Genomic DNA, 16,752 nt, shown 5'->3' with positions numbered 1-16,752 from the left:
CCAAACGTGATGAGCAGCTGAACAGAGAGTGAGCCAGAAAAAACACAGCTATGCTAAATGATTCTAAAGCTCCTGAATTCACAGAGGTTTGATTCATTATCTTTGTTCCACAGAGTGTCAATGTGCAGACACTGTGCAGAAGTGGGCAAACCCAGGATAAATAAATAGCATTGTGCTGTGCAGAGGATGTTCTTGAGCAGGAGCAAAGATCATAGCCATGCGTTTTCAATGATCCAGTTAATGTCCAGACCTAGAAGTAATTTCAAATCTGTGATGAAATAAAGACACTGGCCATCCAATCTGATACAAATTAAGATATTTGACAAAAAAGAATGAGCAATAATTTCACTCTGTAGATAAACAGAGCAGGTGGAGACCTAAAAGACTGCAGCTCTAACTTCAGGAAAAGATGGCACTGACTCACGGAGGTTAAATATAAATGATTTCCAGACTTTTCAGATTTTTATTTATCGTGTCATTCTCCCTCTATTTCATAAAGCACAGTATGTTCTCACAATCACTGAAAATTCCACCTAAAATATGAAGGATAAGGGTTGATGTTCTGCTTTAAAGCCCAGCAATAGTATAACACAGAGTGTGTATTCACAACGGTCCTGTTTATTTAGTTTTAATGGAACTCTGGTCCGTTTGCCGGGAAAATCCGGTCCATTTGGGGTGCGTTCACACTGCAGCCTGAAGTGGCCCAATTCCGATTTTTTTGACGTAATGTGACCTGTATCCGATCTTTTCATGGCAGTGTGAACAGCACAAGTCGGATTCTTTTTCGAATGTGACCCATATCCGACATGTACCCAATTCAAATGCGACTGAACGTTCAGGTCGCCTTCATCCGAACTGAATGTCATTGAGACATTGATTCTCAATGGCATTGACGCACTATTGTGAGTCTGGATACCCGCAAGCGGGAAGAAAAACAACAACCATGATGGACTATATGAGGGCTCCGGTTGGACAACAATATGTAAGCTAAGCTCCACCGTTAGACTCCATATTTACTTCCGCAAACACTGAGCACTTCTTCTTTTTATGGCGGTTGGCAGAAAACTGAGAACGCTGACACTATTGCGCCCTCTACTGCGCATGTGGGACATTTTCAGGTCGTTTGCCCGTTCAAACTGCAGAACGCATACAGGTCGCATTTACTGGCAGTGTAAACGGCCCCGGCAAAAAAATCGGAATTGCCAAAAAATTGGAATTGGGTCACTTAAGGCTGCAGTGTGAACGCACCCTTGGTGAGAAGCAAACCCTGATGAGAACCAAAAAAGTGAACTCTGGTCCACCTACAAACCTCAGTCCATGGCTTTTAAAACATTTACAAATCATGGAATCGATATACGGAACAGAAGATCTGAGAGCAGCGCAGCAGGCTGAGCTCTTCAAGTCCTCTGAATGAGAGACAACTTGCGTTTATTTCTGCTTTAAATCCCATTTCCACACCAGGCAAAAATGTAACAAATGTAGAAATTTTGATCTGCCATGGAACCAAATGTAGCAAATGTAACAACACAAAGCTTTTACAATATTCACAGAATCTCTGCACTGTGAATCTTGTGACTCAGTCACCTGATGGCTATGGAGGAAAATCACTCGCAAACAGCAAATTTTGCAATTTTATCAAACTTAAAACATTTAGAAACCACGGAGTCAATATATGTAACAGAAGACCTGAGAGCAACGCAGCAGACAGCACTTCAAGTCCTCTGAATGTCAAAGAAACTGCTTTGACCTGTGCCACCATTCTACCATCAGTGAGAACAGATAATCCATTCATTATGTAGGAACAGTAATGTTTATGGTGGGCCGCCAGCAGGACATAATGATCCTACCTTCTGCTCTACACGTTGCTCTGTCTGGTAGTTGAGGATGGGACTCAGGCCATGTTGATCCGCCGCCACCCGACCATCCAGACTGAAGTTCAGGCTGATGTCGATGGGAGACAGTTTATCCCGAAACTCGTCCTCAGCCTGTGGCAGAGACAGAGACGCAGTGAAAAACCCAGCAGCTACAAGCTGGAGAAAGAGACGGAACACAAAAACGCAGAAGAAAAGAGATTGCAAAGTGTAGTTGAAGTCAAAACACTGGTAGGTTCACACCTGGGATTTTCCACTTTCAGGGCTCAGAGATGTAAAGACAGATTTCCAAAGTTTATATGAATTGATTTGAGGCTGTGGGCTCAACAAGGGCTGTCACGATTCCTCCAATGATTGAAATACTTCAATAGTTAAAATTCAAAGCAAATTATCTGCCTAATTTAAGCTTTGTTAAATTATATTATGAGCTGTTGACCAACTAGCAGCATAATGTCCAATTTTCAAGTTTGATCCGGGGGGATTTCACTGATTGATGATAATGCTCAGGTTTTTATCGTTTATGGAGGACCAATAGGAATCCTTAAAACGTATAGAATACAGAGCTGCTGTCTAGTGGCGGGTTCAGAACAAACAGCGTGAAACAGTAGACAGCAGAGAGTAATTTTCTAAACTACAGAAATGTAATTGTTAGGGGTGTACAAATATGAAAATTTGGACCAATTTTGGCAGTATTAATATCAGATATATTAATGCTGCTATGGTACATGTACTGACATGTTTACATGCATCACAGGCAAATGTTAGTGACTGAGTAACATTTAAAACCTCAACAGAGTCCACACCTCCAGGAAACCATCATTAACAGCAGAGAGCTCTGAGACTCTGTACGAAGCGAAGCGTGGAACACGATGCTGCTCCTTACCAAGCTACTCATGTTCTTAACTTGGAAGAACTTTATGTCACATTACATGATTTCTCATTTTTTTCATGCTATTCAGACAACTTTAAAGTAATGATATGCAGAAAAGTCAGAAACTGAGGACTGAAGATGTCTGACGCAGACTGAGACAGTCTTCATGGTTAACATTAGCATCTGCAAAACGTTTCATATGTTTGGCGGCTTGCCGTTAGCTTTTGCTAATTTCTTTTTGTTTAGCGGTTTGGCATTAGCATAGCTAAGGTTCTTGTTTAGCCCATTGATACTTAGTGAACTTGACTTTTTGGTTAGCTGTGTCCACCATTGGCAATAACTATTGCCAATTTTAGTGCAGAAATTAATTTTCCATGACAACCATGGACAACTATTAGTAAATATGATTTATATGGGTTCAGTTATGTGTGATTTGATACTAACAGTATTCACCTGTGATAAATATTGGCAACTTTAGTGCAGAAGTGAATTTTGCTTCATGACCATGAAGGCCATGATGAAAAATAGTCGCCATCTTTAATTTTTCAATGATTTTTTTTTCTAAAAAAGCAACGTCCTGGGAACATTTGTGCCAAGTTAAGTGCTTTTAACCACGTGTGAAACTTTTTATGTAATATTCAATTATCTGCTGCACTATTTGTATGTCGCCAGTTCGGCTTCTTTCACAATGACCAACGTTCAGATCCGAGCTCTGTGTGCTCAGATCAGCTGTGTCGACCTGTCCTGCTTTGGACTCCAAACACGCTCAGTCACTGTGGTGAGTTTTTAAAAATGAGGGGACTGAACTAGTGACTCGTGACTCCAACCTTTAGCCAGTCAGGGACACACAGTCTTCTGATGTTGCATTTTCAGCCTGACTCCACAAAGTAGGTTCTAAAAAAGCGCTGGTACCAGGTAACCATTATTAGTGTAAAACTATTATACCTGAGTTCAGCTTCACTGAGTAGGTACTAGAGGAAAAGGGTCATTGGCTCACTAAACAAATCCTTTTTTATTGTTATTACTGTTTTTTGAGGGGAACACACAGTTCAATGACTCACCCGCAGGTAGATTTTGGTTTCATGGCAGAACCTATCACCATTTGTAAGGTCTAGGGTCTTCAGCAGGGTGGGCTGCTGGCTCTCCAGGAACAGTGCCCTCCTCACAGACTCCTTCTGGTTCTGCTTCGCTCTGTCAAGCTGCACTTCCACCAGGAAGCCTTCAAAGTCAACACAGTGGTGGAAACAAGCATAGAAAAAAAAAGTCCATCATCTCATTGCTTTTGGAATGTCAATGTATGCATAGCCAAAGATAAACACTATGACTGAATGCAAACACACATGCACAGAGAAATCCTCTTTTCTCTTCTGTGCTTCTACTGAGAATCGCATAGAACATCATCACACACCACATTAAAAACACAGCAGACAGCAGAGACAATACAGAACGCCACACTTTAAATAAACACACACACACTTCTCTAAACCGTACCCTGTATTTACACAATTGCTCTTTCATCTTGATCCTAACTGCCAAATTGACCGCAGAGAGGTCCAGCATACTTGTGGCTGCACAACAAAAGCAAGGTAATGGGGACCATGTGTGTGTGTGTGTGTGTGTGTGTGTCTGTGTGTGTGGGTGTGTGTGCCACTGTGTATGTGTGAGCATGTCTTACCTAAATGAGAGGGGAGGTGCTTCCCATAGGCCTCCAGACAGAACCTGGTGCTCACGCTGCAGGTAGAACACAGAGCAAGAAGAAATGCTACTGCTACTCATTCATTATCCATTATTTAGTCCTTGTTCAGTTACAGTAATCTACAGTAACTGTTCAGGCTGATGTTCCTCCTTGACATGGATCTGTGGGTAATGTAGTTGGACGTGGTTTTGGGGAGATGAAACCGAGCTGAGAAATATATTTACAGGGGTGTGAAAAAGTATTTCTTCCGTCCTGATTTCTTTTTTTTTCATGTCTATCAGACTTCAGTGTTTCAGAACATCACTCTAAATATTAGTCAAAGACAACACAAGTAAACAGAAAATACATTTACTGACTCCAGTCTCAGGCCTGAGTACTGCCACACCTGCTTTTAATCAACACATCAACAGGGCCTGCCTGTGACTCGATGGGCAGAGCCGTCTTACAAACAGAAGGTTGCAGGTTTGATTCCAGTTTTCAAAAAAAAAACATTCAACCTCAATCTGTAACCAACAGTGATCCAAAACACACCATCTCTGAATATGTGAAGAAAATCTAAATGCAGACTTTGGAGTGGCCTAGTCAAAGTCCTGACCTGAATCCTATTGATTCTGTGGCATGAACTTAAGAAATGCCATTCCCTTGTGGCTAGATTAGAACAATTCTGCAAAGATGTGAGGCCAAACTTGCAGTTGATGCTGCTGGAGGCCCGGCCTGTTGTCCGCTTCGAGGGGGAATCAGGTTTTTCCTCCCTTAATAATAAATAACTGGATTTAAAAACTGCATTTTGTATTTTTTTGTTTGTCTTTGACCAATATTTAAATTGGTTTGATGTTGTGAAACACTGATGTGTGGCAAACATGCAAAAAACAACAACAAAAAAAAAAGGAAATCAGGAACGAGGCAAACATTATGTTCCACCCCAGTTCACAGAAGTTTTTAATTCAACTGTGATCTGGATTTATTTTTATCTAGACGGACCAAAGCTTCAGAAAAACTCTTATCTTAATGTTGTTCATGTGTGTCAGAAGTGGAAAATAGTCCAAACTGATGCTAATTCATGAGATGGTTTCTGTGGTTCTGACTGACAGCAGCAGGTTGGAACAAGAACTAATGGAGCTGCAGAGGAAACAGCCAGCGAGTGTCAGGAAAACAACCCGTCTGTTCTTATCTTCCTTTCTTTCTTTTCATCTTCAAATCTGTGAAAAGGCATTTACCCCCCCTTGCAGATTTCTTCGTATTTTACTTTCCTGTCACACTTAAATATTTCAGATAACCAAACAAATGTTTGTATGACACACAAAGACAACCTGACTAAATGATGATTTCATTCGTTTATGGAGGAAAACCTCTGCAGCCCAGCCTGACCCTACAGTGACCCTAACGACTGGTTGTTCCTCTCTTGCCATCAGGTGGAATTTTGGCCGACTCAGCTCTGCAGAATTATTTTCATTAAGCCGCATTGGAGAGTTTACCAGCATGAATGGGCCTTCGCATCATCTCAAACATGTTTGTGTTCGTACTTCGACTAGGCCACTTCAAAACCTTCATTTTGTTTTGAATAAAGTGATTCCAAAATCGATTTGCTTTTGTGCTTTAGGTCATTATTCTGGCAGCTCTAGACTGGTGTTAGGTTCACGGCAGACGTAACAGGATGAACACCTTCCAAAAAGTTCCACTTTGACTCATCAGTTCCCAGAACAAGTTTTAAAAAGTCCTAAAACATGAATCTTTGATGTTCTCTTGGGTCACTCGTGGTTTTGGTTTTTCCTTATGGAAGCCATTTTTGCCCAGTCTCTTTCTTATTGTAGAGTCATGAACTTTGACCCTAAATGAGGCAAACATATATAGTTTGAGTTTTGGTCATACAGTACCGTTTGAAAGTAGCCTCCTAAGAGCTGGTGGAAAACATATTTTTTATTAAACCCATGTTTCTGTTTTACAAATGCTTTTTTTATTAGTCTGATGCAATATCCCAATTTAGTATTTTTTTTTCATTAGCTGTAAATGGAAAATCAGCATAATTAAAAGACATGAAAACATTCAAACATCCATCTGTGTTTAGTTCATCTATGTGATGTGTTTCACTCAGCGTTAAGGTTCCTGGAGTAAACAGACTTGTCCAGAATATTCTGATGTACTGAACGGCTCTGTGAGGAAAGTTTAATAGTCTTCCAAGTTTTGTCCATTTTTGATCTGGGCAATTTGTTTATGTAGATTTCTTTCTGTCAAAACAACAAAATGGTGGATGTTGATGCATTTACTCTGCTTACCTTTGGTATGAATGTTTGTTTCATGATCTGAAACAGCTTAGTGAGACACAAAAAGCAAAAACGGAGGAAATCTGTGAGGGAGTGAATACTTGTTCACAACTCTGAATGGATAAATAAAGTAGAGGAGTAGAAGAGTGAAGTCATATTGTTGACCAGTAAGGGTTTCAAAAGTCATGTGTTAAGCTCCTAACTGCACAACTATTTTCTGCTCTTTTTCCATCTTTCTTCCAGCTGCTCTGCCTTTTTTTCTTTCTTACATCCTTCTTGTTGCCAAGGCAACAAAAATAACAAGAAGAACTAAAACAGTACTTGCTTGTATTCGCTTAAAGAGATCAAGACGCCTGCCAATTTGGCTGATGCCACACACCAAATCTAAAACTGTTCCATACTTATGTTTTTTAAGTGGAAACTGTGGAAAGAGACTGAAAGCAGAATAACTTCTCCCACTCTGAACCAAAAAAAACATCATTATGTTGGACAAAAACTAGATAAAATGGAAATAGGTAGAGTCCATACCAGGAAACGGAGATGTTTCTCTCTCCTCTGATGAGCGAACAGGTCTTCTCCTCCTGGTTGAACATGGCCGGCTGCACGGTGAGAGAAGCACTGGCTGTCACTATCGGCCGCGCTCTGATGGGAAACACACAGCACAACTAAATGGCAAAGAAAATGTATGTAAACATCTGAGTCTGAATACGAACAAAATATAAAAAAATACGTTAAAAAGCAAATCCTGTTGGGATGTTCTACATCTCAACATATGAGAATCTCTCTTGTAATCCTATTTTTATTTTGTAATTTATTAAATATCACAGTACAAAATACATTGTACACTACATTAGCAAAAAAAAGCATAAAGTACATGTGTGTTTGAAGTTTTTCAGTCAGTAAACATATGGAAGATGAATCACCATCGAGCGTACTTCAGCACTTTGTCACAAAACAATAAAGGGAAAGTTCAGTCTCATTTTGCATCTGCATGTCACAAACAGCCACTGCTTTGTGTTGGGTCATTACATGAAATCCTAAAATTCACTTAAGTCCATTAAAATGTGACGAAATGTGAAACGGTTCACAGGGTGTCAGACACTCACTGTAAATATGCAAAGTGAGGAATCATACCTGTACAGGACGGCCTTATCAAGGCCAAAAGCACCAACAATCAGATCTGCAAAAAGCAAATGAAGACATCAAAGAAGAGGCTTCATAGGTAAAAGTTGCATAAATGACAAATCCCGCTCTCTCATACCTGGGTAGCCGTTCTGATCGATGTCCATGTCGCCTTGCAGAGCGAAGCCGAAGCTGGCAGGGAAAGAGCTGGAAGCCCATTGGCCAGAAAGAACCTGAGTGGGCGTGTCCTTCAGTCCTCCAGCGTGACCGTTATGGATGAAGACCACGCCCTGCTGGTGGTCTCCGCCGTACGGACAGCCGACGGCCATGTCTGATTTCAGACAACAACAGAGCAGCATTAAAGCTCTCCATTAATGTGTTTCTACTGGAACGTTGCCAGGCAACATGATGTGGCTGTAAATGTGAACAAGCAGCAAAAACTAGCAGATTTTCAGATGATATCAGGGATACTGACTTTTTCCTAATGGGATCTACTGCTTTTGACCTTTCACCCTTTCTGGGTCACACTCATTCAGGCAAAACATTCTGATTTCTCATCTTTACTAACTTCAAGTTTGATTGAGGAATATAGATTTATATCTCTCTTCTTCTATATCTTGAACTTCCACATATTTTGGGGGATTTTTTGTGAAAGACACAAGGTGAATACTCATCAGCGGTGGTCACACTAATAGCATAGCTAAAAATGGCCCAAGTCTTTTCTAAGGAAGTAGGTTTATGTCAAAGGGGCAAGATAAACAACTTATGACCAAAAACCCACAAATTTGCATACAGTTGGGGCGAGAAGCCGCAGGCATATATTTAGATATTGTATCAAGGGAGTCAGAACTTCATTAGGTAAAAGGTGCAGGTGTACCGTTGAAGCCGTCCTGGTTGAGGTCACCCAGAGGAGCCAGAGAGGTGCCAAACCGACCGAAGACCTGTGAGCCCAGCAGATGGGTCTGAGCCGGCTCCAGACGCAGCGGGCCCCTCTGGAGGTAAACGTACACCTTCCCCAGCTCCTCCAGACGCCCATTGAACCCTGGGTGCATGAATGTCGGAGCGCCAACAACCAGATCATCCAATCTGTCAACCGAGTGGAAAAGACAGGATTCTTAATAATGAAGACAGAGAGATGGAGGCATTAGAAAAGAGAGAGTATAAAAGCACTTTGAACCGTGTTTCAAGGAAACAAAGGAGCACAAGGATTCCTGAAGAACAAAACTGAAACATTGACTCTTTTCATGTGACGTCTCACTTCAGAAAGGGGCCCGATGTGCCATGGCGGACATCAGAAAAACATATGAGTGTTTATTCCTGTAAAGCTGGATTACAGTATAAAAGTATTCATAGGGGGCCGCAGGGTTGGCTATTTGACGAAGACAGAGGATGGTGACGGATACCAGCCAACAGTTGTAAGAACTGGCAGCGCTCTGTGTATTTGTGTATTTGCAGTGAACGCTACTTGCTTTGTAATAAGTAAAATTACTAAGATGCTATTAAGTATTGCATTTTCCCAAGGTATGTGTTTAATCATTAGTAGCCATGGGGAAAATGCCCGATCATCATGTAGCCTAACATGTACACAAAAAAAACAGTTAGTATCTAGACTTTTGTACACTTTTGAGTCTGCTCTGATGTAAAGAGAAACACTGTTTGAGGCGTCAGTTCAAACAAAGTTGGCAATTTTAGCTAATCAAAAAACACTCAGGAGGGAGAAGGTCTGCGTTCATGAACTAGCTATTTCCAACTTTTGTAAATACTGTTAGCTTATGAGCCCCAAGGAGGTGAGCTACTTCCAGACAAATTTAACTTCACTGCAAAAACACAAAATTTTACTAAGTATATTTTTTCTAGTTTTTAAAGTAAATATCTTAATACCTCTGAAATAAGAGAAAACTAACTGAAAAGTAATATTTTAGAAAGATATAGAAGCTTTTTTAAAGTCAATACTTCCTTAATATTGATGAAAAAGTTCTAGTCATTGGCAGATTATTTCACTAAAAACATGGGTAAAATATATTGTTATAAGAATCATTTCGTCCAAGTACTTTTTCATCAATATTAAGGAATTATTGACTTAAAACTAGCTCATATACTTCTTAACTAGAAGTATATGCTTTAAAGTTGTTTGTATGTTAATTTTGTCTTATTTCAAGTTTACTAAGATATTTGCACTAGAAACTAGAAAAACTACTTGGTATGATTTTGTATTTTTTTCAGTGTTGTCTTGAACAAGTGGAAGCCATGGCTTCTTGCATCCTGGCGCCTCAACAGGGTGAACTGACATGGTTACAAAAGGTCAACAGAAGGAAGGAAAGTTTCTTGGCCTCTTAGATAATATAAGTCTACTCTTCATCTGCCTGGGAAGTGTTCAAAGCTCCCTCGGTCGACAGCCGCTCCAGTGAAATCCCCACACACACATTTATCTTCTGTTTTAGCGTATTCTCCCTCTGCTCTTATTTCAACCATTTTACATCCCACTATATGGTGCCACCATGTGCGTCACCGCGCCTCCATTCACTTACCCGTCGTTGTTGATGTCAGTAGCCGCTACTGCGTAGCCGAAGTAAGACCCCATCTGGAATACATTTCAAACAGGGTCGAGTTAGCCTGTAATCACACCACGGTGCACAGATCCCTCTCTTTTCTTTCATTTTCTCCTGCCTGTCCCTTTCATCTCCTGTCCCCTCCACCACTCCACAAGATTTGCTCCAAATCTCTCAATACCACAATCCCCTGGAGTCTTTTTTCTCCCTTTTCATGGAAGCTCAGCATTTGAGCTCCTGCAAGACTGAAGTAACACAAGGAGCTGGAGAACTGGGACATTAAAACTGTTTCTGCACGACAGAACTGGTCCCTGGTTTACTTTTTGGGGATTAAATTCAAACAAATAAATCATGTAAATTGTGTTATCCTGAATATCTTCACCTTCCTAAAATAATTGCACAAGTCATTTACTTGCTGTTTTTTTTTCCCAAAATCACTTTTGCTTAAAAATGGTTTATGCCATTTTTAGGAAGGTGATGTGTAGCTACAGAATGATTTACTGAAATGTTGAATTCTGTTGTAAGAGAATCAAAATATAATATTTAATCATATTCATTAGAAAACAGCCAATCTGAAGCCCAATCAGAGCTCCTACATTTAAAGAGTTCAAATGTTTTCAGAGGCTTTGGAGAGATTTCTTTTAATATTAGGGGCATTTACCTTGACAACACTTCCATACTTTTCAAATGATATCTGTCTCACAAATCAAAACACAACATAACCTGAAGTGGGCGTCCAAATTAGCGCTGAGGTGAAGTGCTTTCTACTACGTTTTTAGCATCCAGACTAACTTACTTCGGCTTTATCTCAGAACATAAACCACTGAGACTGATCATATCAGGATAAAATACAGGTTCTGAAAAGCCATTGTTTGCACCGCATTTTATTTAGGGGTAAAGACGTAAATGGGGTAAAAACAAGTGCACGCTGCAGTTTTATGGTTTCATTTTTAGAACATTTCTAAATTTCACAATAATGCTCTACTTTGTGGTGAACATCACATAAAATTAAAATGTAATTGCATTACCATTTGAGATGATATATGTGAAAAAGTTCAGGGAGTATAAATATATTTTCAAGGCACCACTATGTTGTACAAAGTCATCCTATAAATAACGGTGATGCTAAGCCTGTCACAATAAGCCATAGATCAATCAATCACATGACAAATTAAAATAGGCTCAGTAATCTCCATTTGCTGGTTTTCCTTGTTTCTTTCTTTCCAGTATTTGTTTACAAGTCAAGTAAAACGTGTTAGCAACAGGCCTATAGGTGAAAGAGAATTTAAAGTGGTCTATTAAAAATTGGTAAAGCACATATGACTTCAACATGAAACCCAAAAACCACCTAAAGCAGAAGGTCAGTGGTAGGAAGTTTCCCTTACTAAAGCAAAATGAATCTGAGTATGAATGGGGAACTTTGTGCTGCTGCTAAATTAAGCCAGTGACATTTCAGTCACTGAAATGATTCATCATCCCTGAGTGTATTTTCAGAATGTGGTTTAACATCCAAACCCGCCTCCATCGTGAAAGCAGCACCATATTCTGTTTCTGGCTTTAGTTTAAGGCTTTTTAGGAACTTCCAGCAGCGCTCACTGTAACCTTTGACCCCTCTAAGGAGTCAAGCTCTGGAAACACATACCTGTTCACCCGTCAGGTTCAGCACAGACTTCAGGTCATTCCCACTTAAAATGGACACCTACAATCAAAACACGGATTGCTATTTTTATAGAGAAAGAAAAACAGCAATTTGACATCTTTAGACTTTTTTTTAAGCTTCCATTTTAAAATGTATGGAACAGTAATAAGAAACTCCTTACTAAACCATACAGCATGAGTCCTTTTGGAACTCCTGCGATGAAATCTACAAACAGAAACAGGCAATCAGTCCTCGAGTTTGAAAAATGCTCCCGTTTCCTGAAAAGACTTAATAATCCCCTTCCGTTTCAACACAAACATGTGTGTTGTTACTTCGGCTCTCTGTACTGTAAATATGACCCTCACCTTCCTCAGCATCCCCACTGAACTCGCCGCTGGTCACAGAGTAACCTGCAGGAGAGGCGGAGTGGGAGGAGGACAGAGCAAGACATTGGAGATTCATTACAGCGACTACACGATTGCACAGTTTTGATTTCAAGAATAGAATTGCTTAATGGAAACACACCAGTATATAAAAAAAAACCTCGTTACAGTGGTTTTTCAGCCGATTTGAAATTAGTTTATTTTGCAGAACTGCAATGGAAACACTATTTTCACATGACATGAGTCACATGATCAACAACCGGATGTTGCTGCTGGCACAAACCATGAAGAAGAAGAAGACAACAGGAAGTAGCTGGAGGACGATGGTGCGGCGTGTTTTTTAATGACTTTGTGTGAACAAACATATTCATGTGATTTTAACTGTGTTTCACTTGCGAAATCATGTCATTTTGACATTAGTGGGACATCGACAAAGTTTTACATACATCTGTGATGGAAACACAGCTGATGTCATCGACGACAACACTCTGGATGAGTTGAAGTTTTTGGTAAAGCACTTCTAGTCATGACCAACAGTTCAGTTTTAGATGTCCTACAGAAACATTTCTTCCTCTAGAAGCAAAAAGTTTCCACTTAGGGCTGAAACAGTCAATCGGAGTAATAGTGATAAATCGATTATTGAAATAATTGTCAACTAATTGAGTAATTAACTTATTGTTAAGCGGATCTGCTGCCACCTCTTTCCTACAGCAGATCCTGTTATGAATGGAAAAGCTAGTTGGCATGGCCAACGATGACAGTGGATAAACGGGTTGTTTCCAATTGTGAGTTGCTTCTCCACCATTAGCACATTTAGCAGTGAGTACATGAGTTTGGTTGACAGCACCAAGACCCTAAAGTCATTTTTCATTTTATAACATGAAAAATGACTCAAAAAGAGGTCATTTGCTTAAAGAAAAACATAGTCAGAGCAGGGAGTGAGGCAAAACTGTACAGAAAACAAACATTTTATATTTTAGAAATTTTAGATTAAAAAAAAGACTTTGTCTGTAAATATGTTCTATCCTGAAGTCCTCAGATGGCAGTTTTAGCTTCAGATTCTGTCACAAAAATGATCTTAATTATCACCTGCTGCACTTCGATTAACTGATCAATTATTAATCAGTTAGTCCAAAAGTCACCAGATCATCCCTGCACTGTACTGATAATAAGAAAAAAGGAATTGTTATTGTACTTTAGGCAATAAAATGTTCATTTTCTTATTCAGAAAAGAACTGAGTTGTTTATTTAATTTTTAAATGTATTTCTAATATTGTATAAAATAAGCTTACGTGGTAAAGTGAAAAATCTGCAAAATGTGTCAAAGCAAAATTCCAATTAATTGTCAATGTCAGAATAATCAATAGTTGCACCAGAGCAGACCGTGGGTCTCGGCCCGGTTGTGTTCACAGTTCGGTGTGAACGCAGCTGCAGCCACAGCTTTCCTGCTGACAGACCCCTGACTTTCTGAGTAGGTGGTTACATTTATAAATGAAGGAAAAACATGCATCATCTTCACATTATGTTCTACTTTGGGGTAAGCCAATAAAATCAAGACAAGTGCTTCTAGCAGAGTAAAATGTGAAAAGGTTAAGCGTTGTATTAAATATTATATTTCGCTATGAGGATGCTGTCCCCATCAAATGAAAAAAACATTTTCTGACTCTAATATTAGTTTTCATATCTTAATAACATAAAACTGCACGTGGATTTTATAACATGAAAAAACTAAAATAAAAGATATTTAATTCTCTTATCGTCAGTTGCGATAAAGTCTGTATTTCTACCATGGAATAATCCAGGCTGTTGCTCCCGGCCAGAGGAGAGGATCTCTGATTGAGTGCTTACTGAAAGCTGACCACCAGATTGTGACATGAAGTATCTCGAGGGACGTCATGAGTCACACACATGCTGCTGATAGAACCATCAGAAAGGTCAAGCAAGAGATTTTTAAAGAGCATTTTGGGAGAATTTTCTAGTTGTGGAGTTGGCAGTTTTTGAGCGATAAAACAAAAATTATATCCATTGTGATAGATCAGTATTATTAGAAAATATGTCTGATAAAAATTTGAGAATTCCATTGAACTCTGATCCAGAATAGCAGCTCAACCAGACGTACTCGGACATACTTCTCTCTTCAGAGGTCAGAACGTCGTCATGGATGGAGAACTCAAAGAAGACAGTTGTGTGGCAGTTCTTAAGAAACAGGGCTAGGCCCCAACTAGCTTATCAAACTTGCTAGCGTCCATTAGGATTGTGGGAAATGAAGGAATTTGTCACAAATTCCTTCACGGTTGACTATGAAATGTCAACCGACAACACAGCAGGGCTGGACGCCCGAGTATGTGGGGCCTTTACTCAACAGGCTGTTTCTAGGTAACCAAAGTGTGAGTGAGATAACTATTTCCACCAACCTTCGTTACACTTAGAAAAGTTTGACCACATTCTACTTTAAAACAAAGTATGGGAATAAAAGTCTTTTCTCTGCCTACATCCCCCAGAATGCCATGCGGTTTTTTTATTGGAGTTGAGTGAAATTATTGAATATTCTAATGGACATATTATCAATTGATATTGTCTGAAGCTTAACTTGGTGTTGGAGCCTGATTTGATTCAAATGTGCTTTCTCACCCAGGTAGCTGTCGTCGTAGCTCCCCTGGACCTGCTGGGTCTGAATCTGTCCAGCGACTGACAGCAGGAAGTAGGAGGGGTAGTAGGCCTTAACGATCTCCTCTGTAGAGGCTGAAATCAGCTGACCTAAAAAAGGTTCAACGACATTTGACTTTTTAGGTCGAAATCCATTTTCTGAAGGGTTTTCATGTTGCTTCACGTTCATCTCAGCTCACCTTGCCAGTAAAAGCTGCCAGGTCCTCCAAGAACAACCCTTCCATCCTGTAACACACACACACACACACACGCACACATACACACACAACAGTAGCAGAGCAGTTCCTCCTGAAGTCCAAACAAAGTCTGCAAGAGTATACTGTGCCTCGTAAAAACTTAATACACCTTCAAGTTTTCCACATTATTTTTATTAATAAAGTAAGAAGCTTCAGTGTATTTTATTGGCTTCATAAGCAACCAGTCGTTCACTGGAGCATACAGACTAAAAATAACATCTCAAAGCTAAACATGTAGCAGCTAACGCTAATGTCAGCAGCATTTCTAAAGAAGTCCCATAAATGATCAGAAATTCCTGAAACTCTGGAAAGATGAATGGATAGAATAACACTTTACTCCAACCTGATGAAAATCTTTTATGTTTCTTCCACTTTAGTATTATATACTGCTTTCTGCTTGTTTACCACAATAAATCCCAATAAAATGATTTAAACCCTTTGAAAGGCACTCTACGTATATCACATATCATTTTCAAACAGAGCAGAAACACGATTAAAACAATAAGTGAACAGCTGAGCACATAATTGCTGTACCTTGGTAAAGTCAGCACTGAATCCTCCCTGACAGTAACCCTGTCCAGCAGGGCCGTGTCTTTCTGCAGCGAGAAACACCAAAACATGGCCACAGCTGTTACTTAGTGTTGCAATGAAACAGCTAAGAGTGGGTGAGGTTGTATAGAAACCTGCCTGTTCTGCAAGGGGCGAACTCCACAAAGGTTTTGAAAGCGTCAACAGAGAGGTAGCAGGTTCCTGTGATGTCAGAGAACGGCGTGTCATGTTCCGTCCTCCAGTAATACCTGGGAGCACAGGCCTGGACACAAGAGCAACACAGGGTTAATTATGAGAATAAAACAGAAACGTGAAAAAATAACAAATCTGGCATTGTTAACAAGAAGAGAATGTCCAGAAATCCCAAATTATCCAAATAAAAATTTTGAAATAAGCCTACAAGAGATAAAAAGCTGCTGAATTTGTTACTTTATTTCACCAAAAAACCCAAACTGGAACTAAACTAAGGAGGAAAACAAATTTTGTGGTTTATGAATAATAATTTATTGGATTAAAATTTGTTTGATCCAATGAAATAATTTCCACTTCAACCCTCTGTCAGTATTGGAGTATAGATTAAATATTATACAAGTGTTACTTCTCTAGTCTTACCAAGATGCTGTTACCATGGGAACGCACAATAGCTCCAAACCACTGATGGGACTTGAACTCAACTTGAGTGTTCACACCATTTATATAAAAATGGCGGTCACCTGCAGAAACACAGAGGAGAGAAGAAGTACATTCAGAAATTCAGAGTTTCATTCAGGCAGCAGCCAGAGCCTCCTTCATCTGGACCCCTGGTAAAGACGACCACTGAAACTTTACACCTGTCTTTCACTGCAGCAGCACAAAACAGCTGAGTCTGACGAGCCGCTCACATCAGACCTTGAAAACTAATTAAAATA

At 39.8% G+C, this 16,752-nt stretch overlaps 1 protein-coding gene across 1 annotated transcript in view; it reads right to left on the bottom strand.

The window, feature by feature from the left end:
* Positions 1-16,752, bottom strand: part of LOC103144086 (integrin alpha-5-like) — a 48,962-nt gene that overhangs the window by 18,588 nt on the left and 13,622 nt on the right. Inside the window, exons 3-18 of the mRNA XM_007560885.2 lie at positions 16,457-16,557; positions 15,983-16,106; positions 15,830-15,891; positions 15,239-15,284; positions 15,024-15,149; positions 12,375-12,419; positions 12,191-12,234; positions 12,013-12,069; positions 10,350-10,402; positions 8,699-8,907; positions 7,961-8,152; positions 7,834-7,879; positions 7,228-7,341; positions 4,418-4,473; positions 3,804-3,961; positions 1,848-1,985 (exon numbers count right to left, since the gene is read on the bottom strand). Coding sequence (XP_007560947.1) covers positions 1,848-1,985; positions 3,804-3,961; positions 4,418-4,473; positions 7,228-7,341; positions 7,834-7,879; positions 7,961-8,152; positions 8,699-8,907; positions 10,350-10,402; positions 12,013-12,069; positions 12,191-12,234; positions 12,375-12,419; positions 15,024-15,149; positions 15,239-15,284; positions 15,830-15,891; positions 15,983-16,106; positions 16,457-16,557 — 1,571 coding nt within the window. The remainder of the gene's footprint in view (positions 1-1,847; positions 1,986-3,803; positions 3,962-4,417; positions 4,474-7,227; positions 7,342-7,833; positions 7,880-7,960; positions 8,153-8,698; positions 8,908-10,349; positions 10,403-12,012; positions 12,070-12,190; positions 12,235-12,374; positions 12,420-15,023; positions 15,150-15,238; positions 15,285-15,829; positions 15,892-15,982; positions 16,107-16,456; positions 16,558-16,752) is intronic.

The sequence above is a fragment of the Poecilia formosa genome, unplaced genomic scaffold (genome assembly GCF_000485575.1).
Source record: "Poecilia formosa unplaced genomic scaffold, Poecilia_formosa-5.1.2 Scaffold121, whole genome shotgun sequence".
In the NCBI taxonomy this organism is placed as follows: Eukaryota; Metazoa; Chordata; class Actinopteri; order Cyprinodontiformes; family Poeciliidae; genus Poecilia; species Poecilia formosa.
This window is presented reverse-complemented; position numbering and strand designations above follow the sequence as displayed.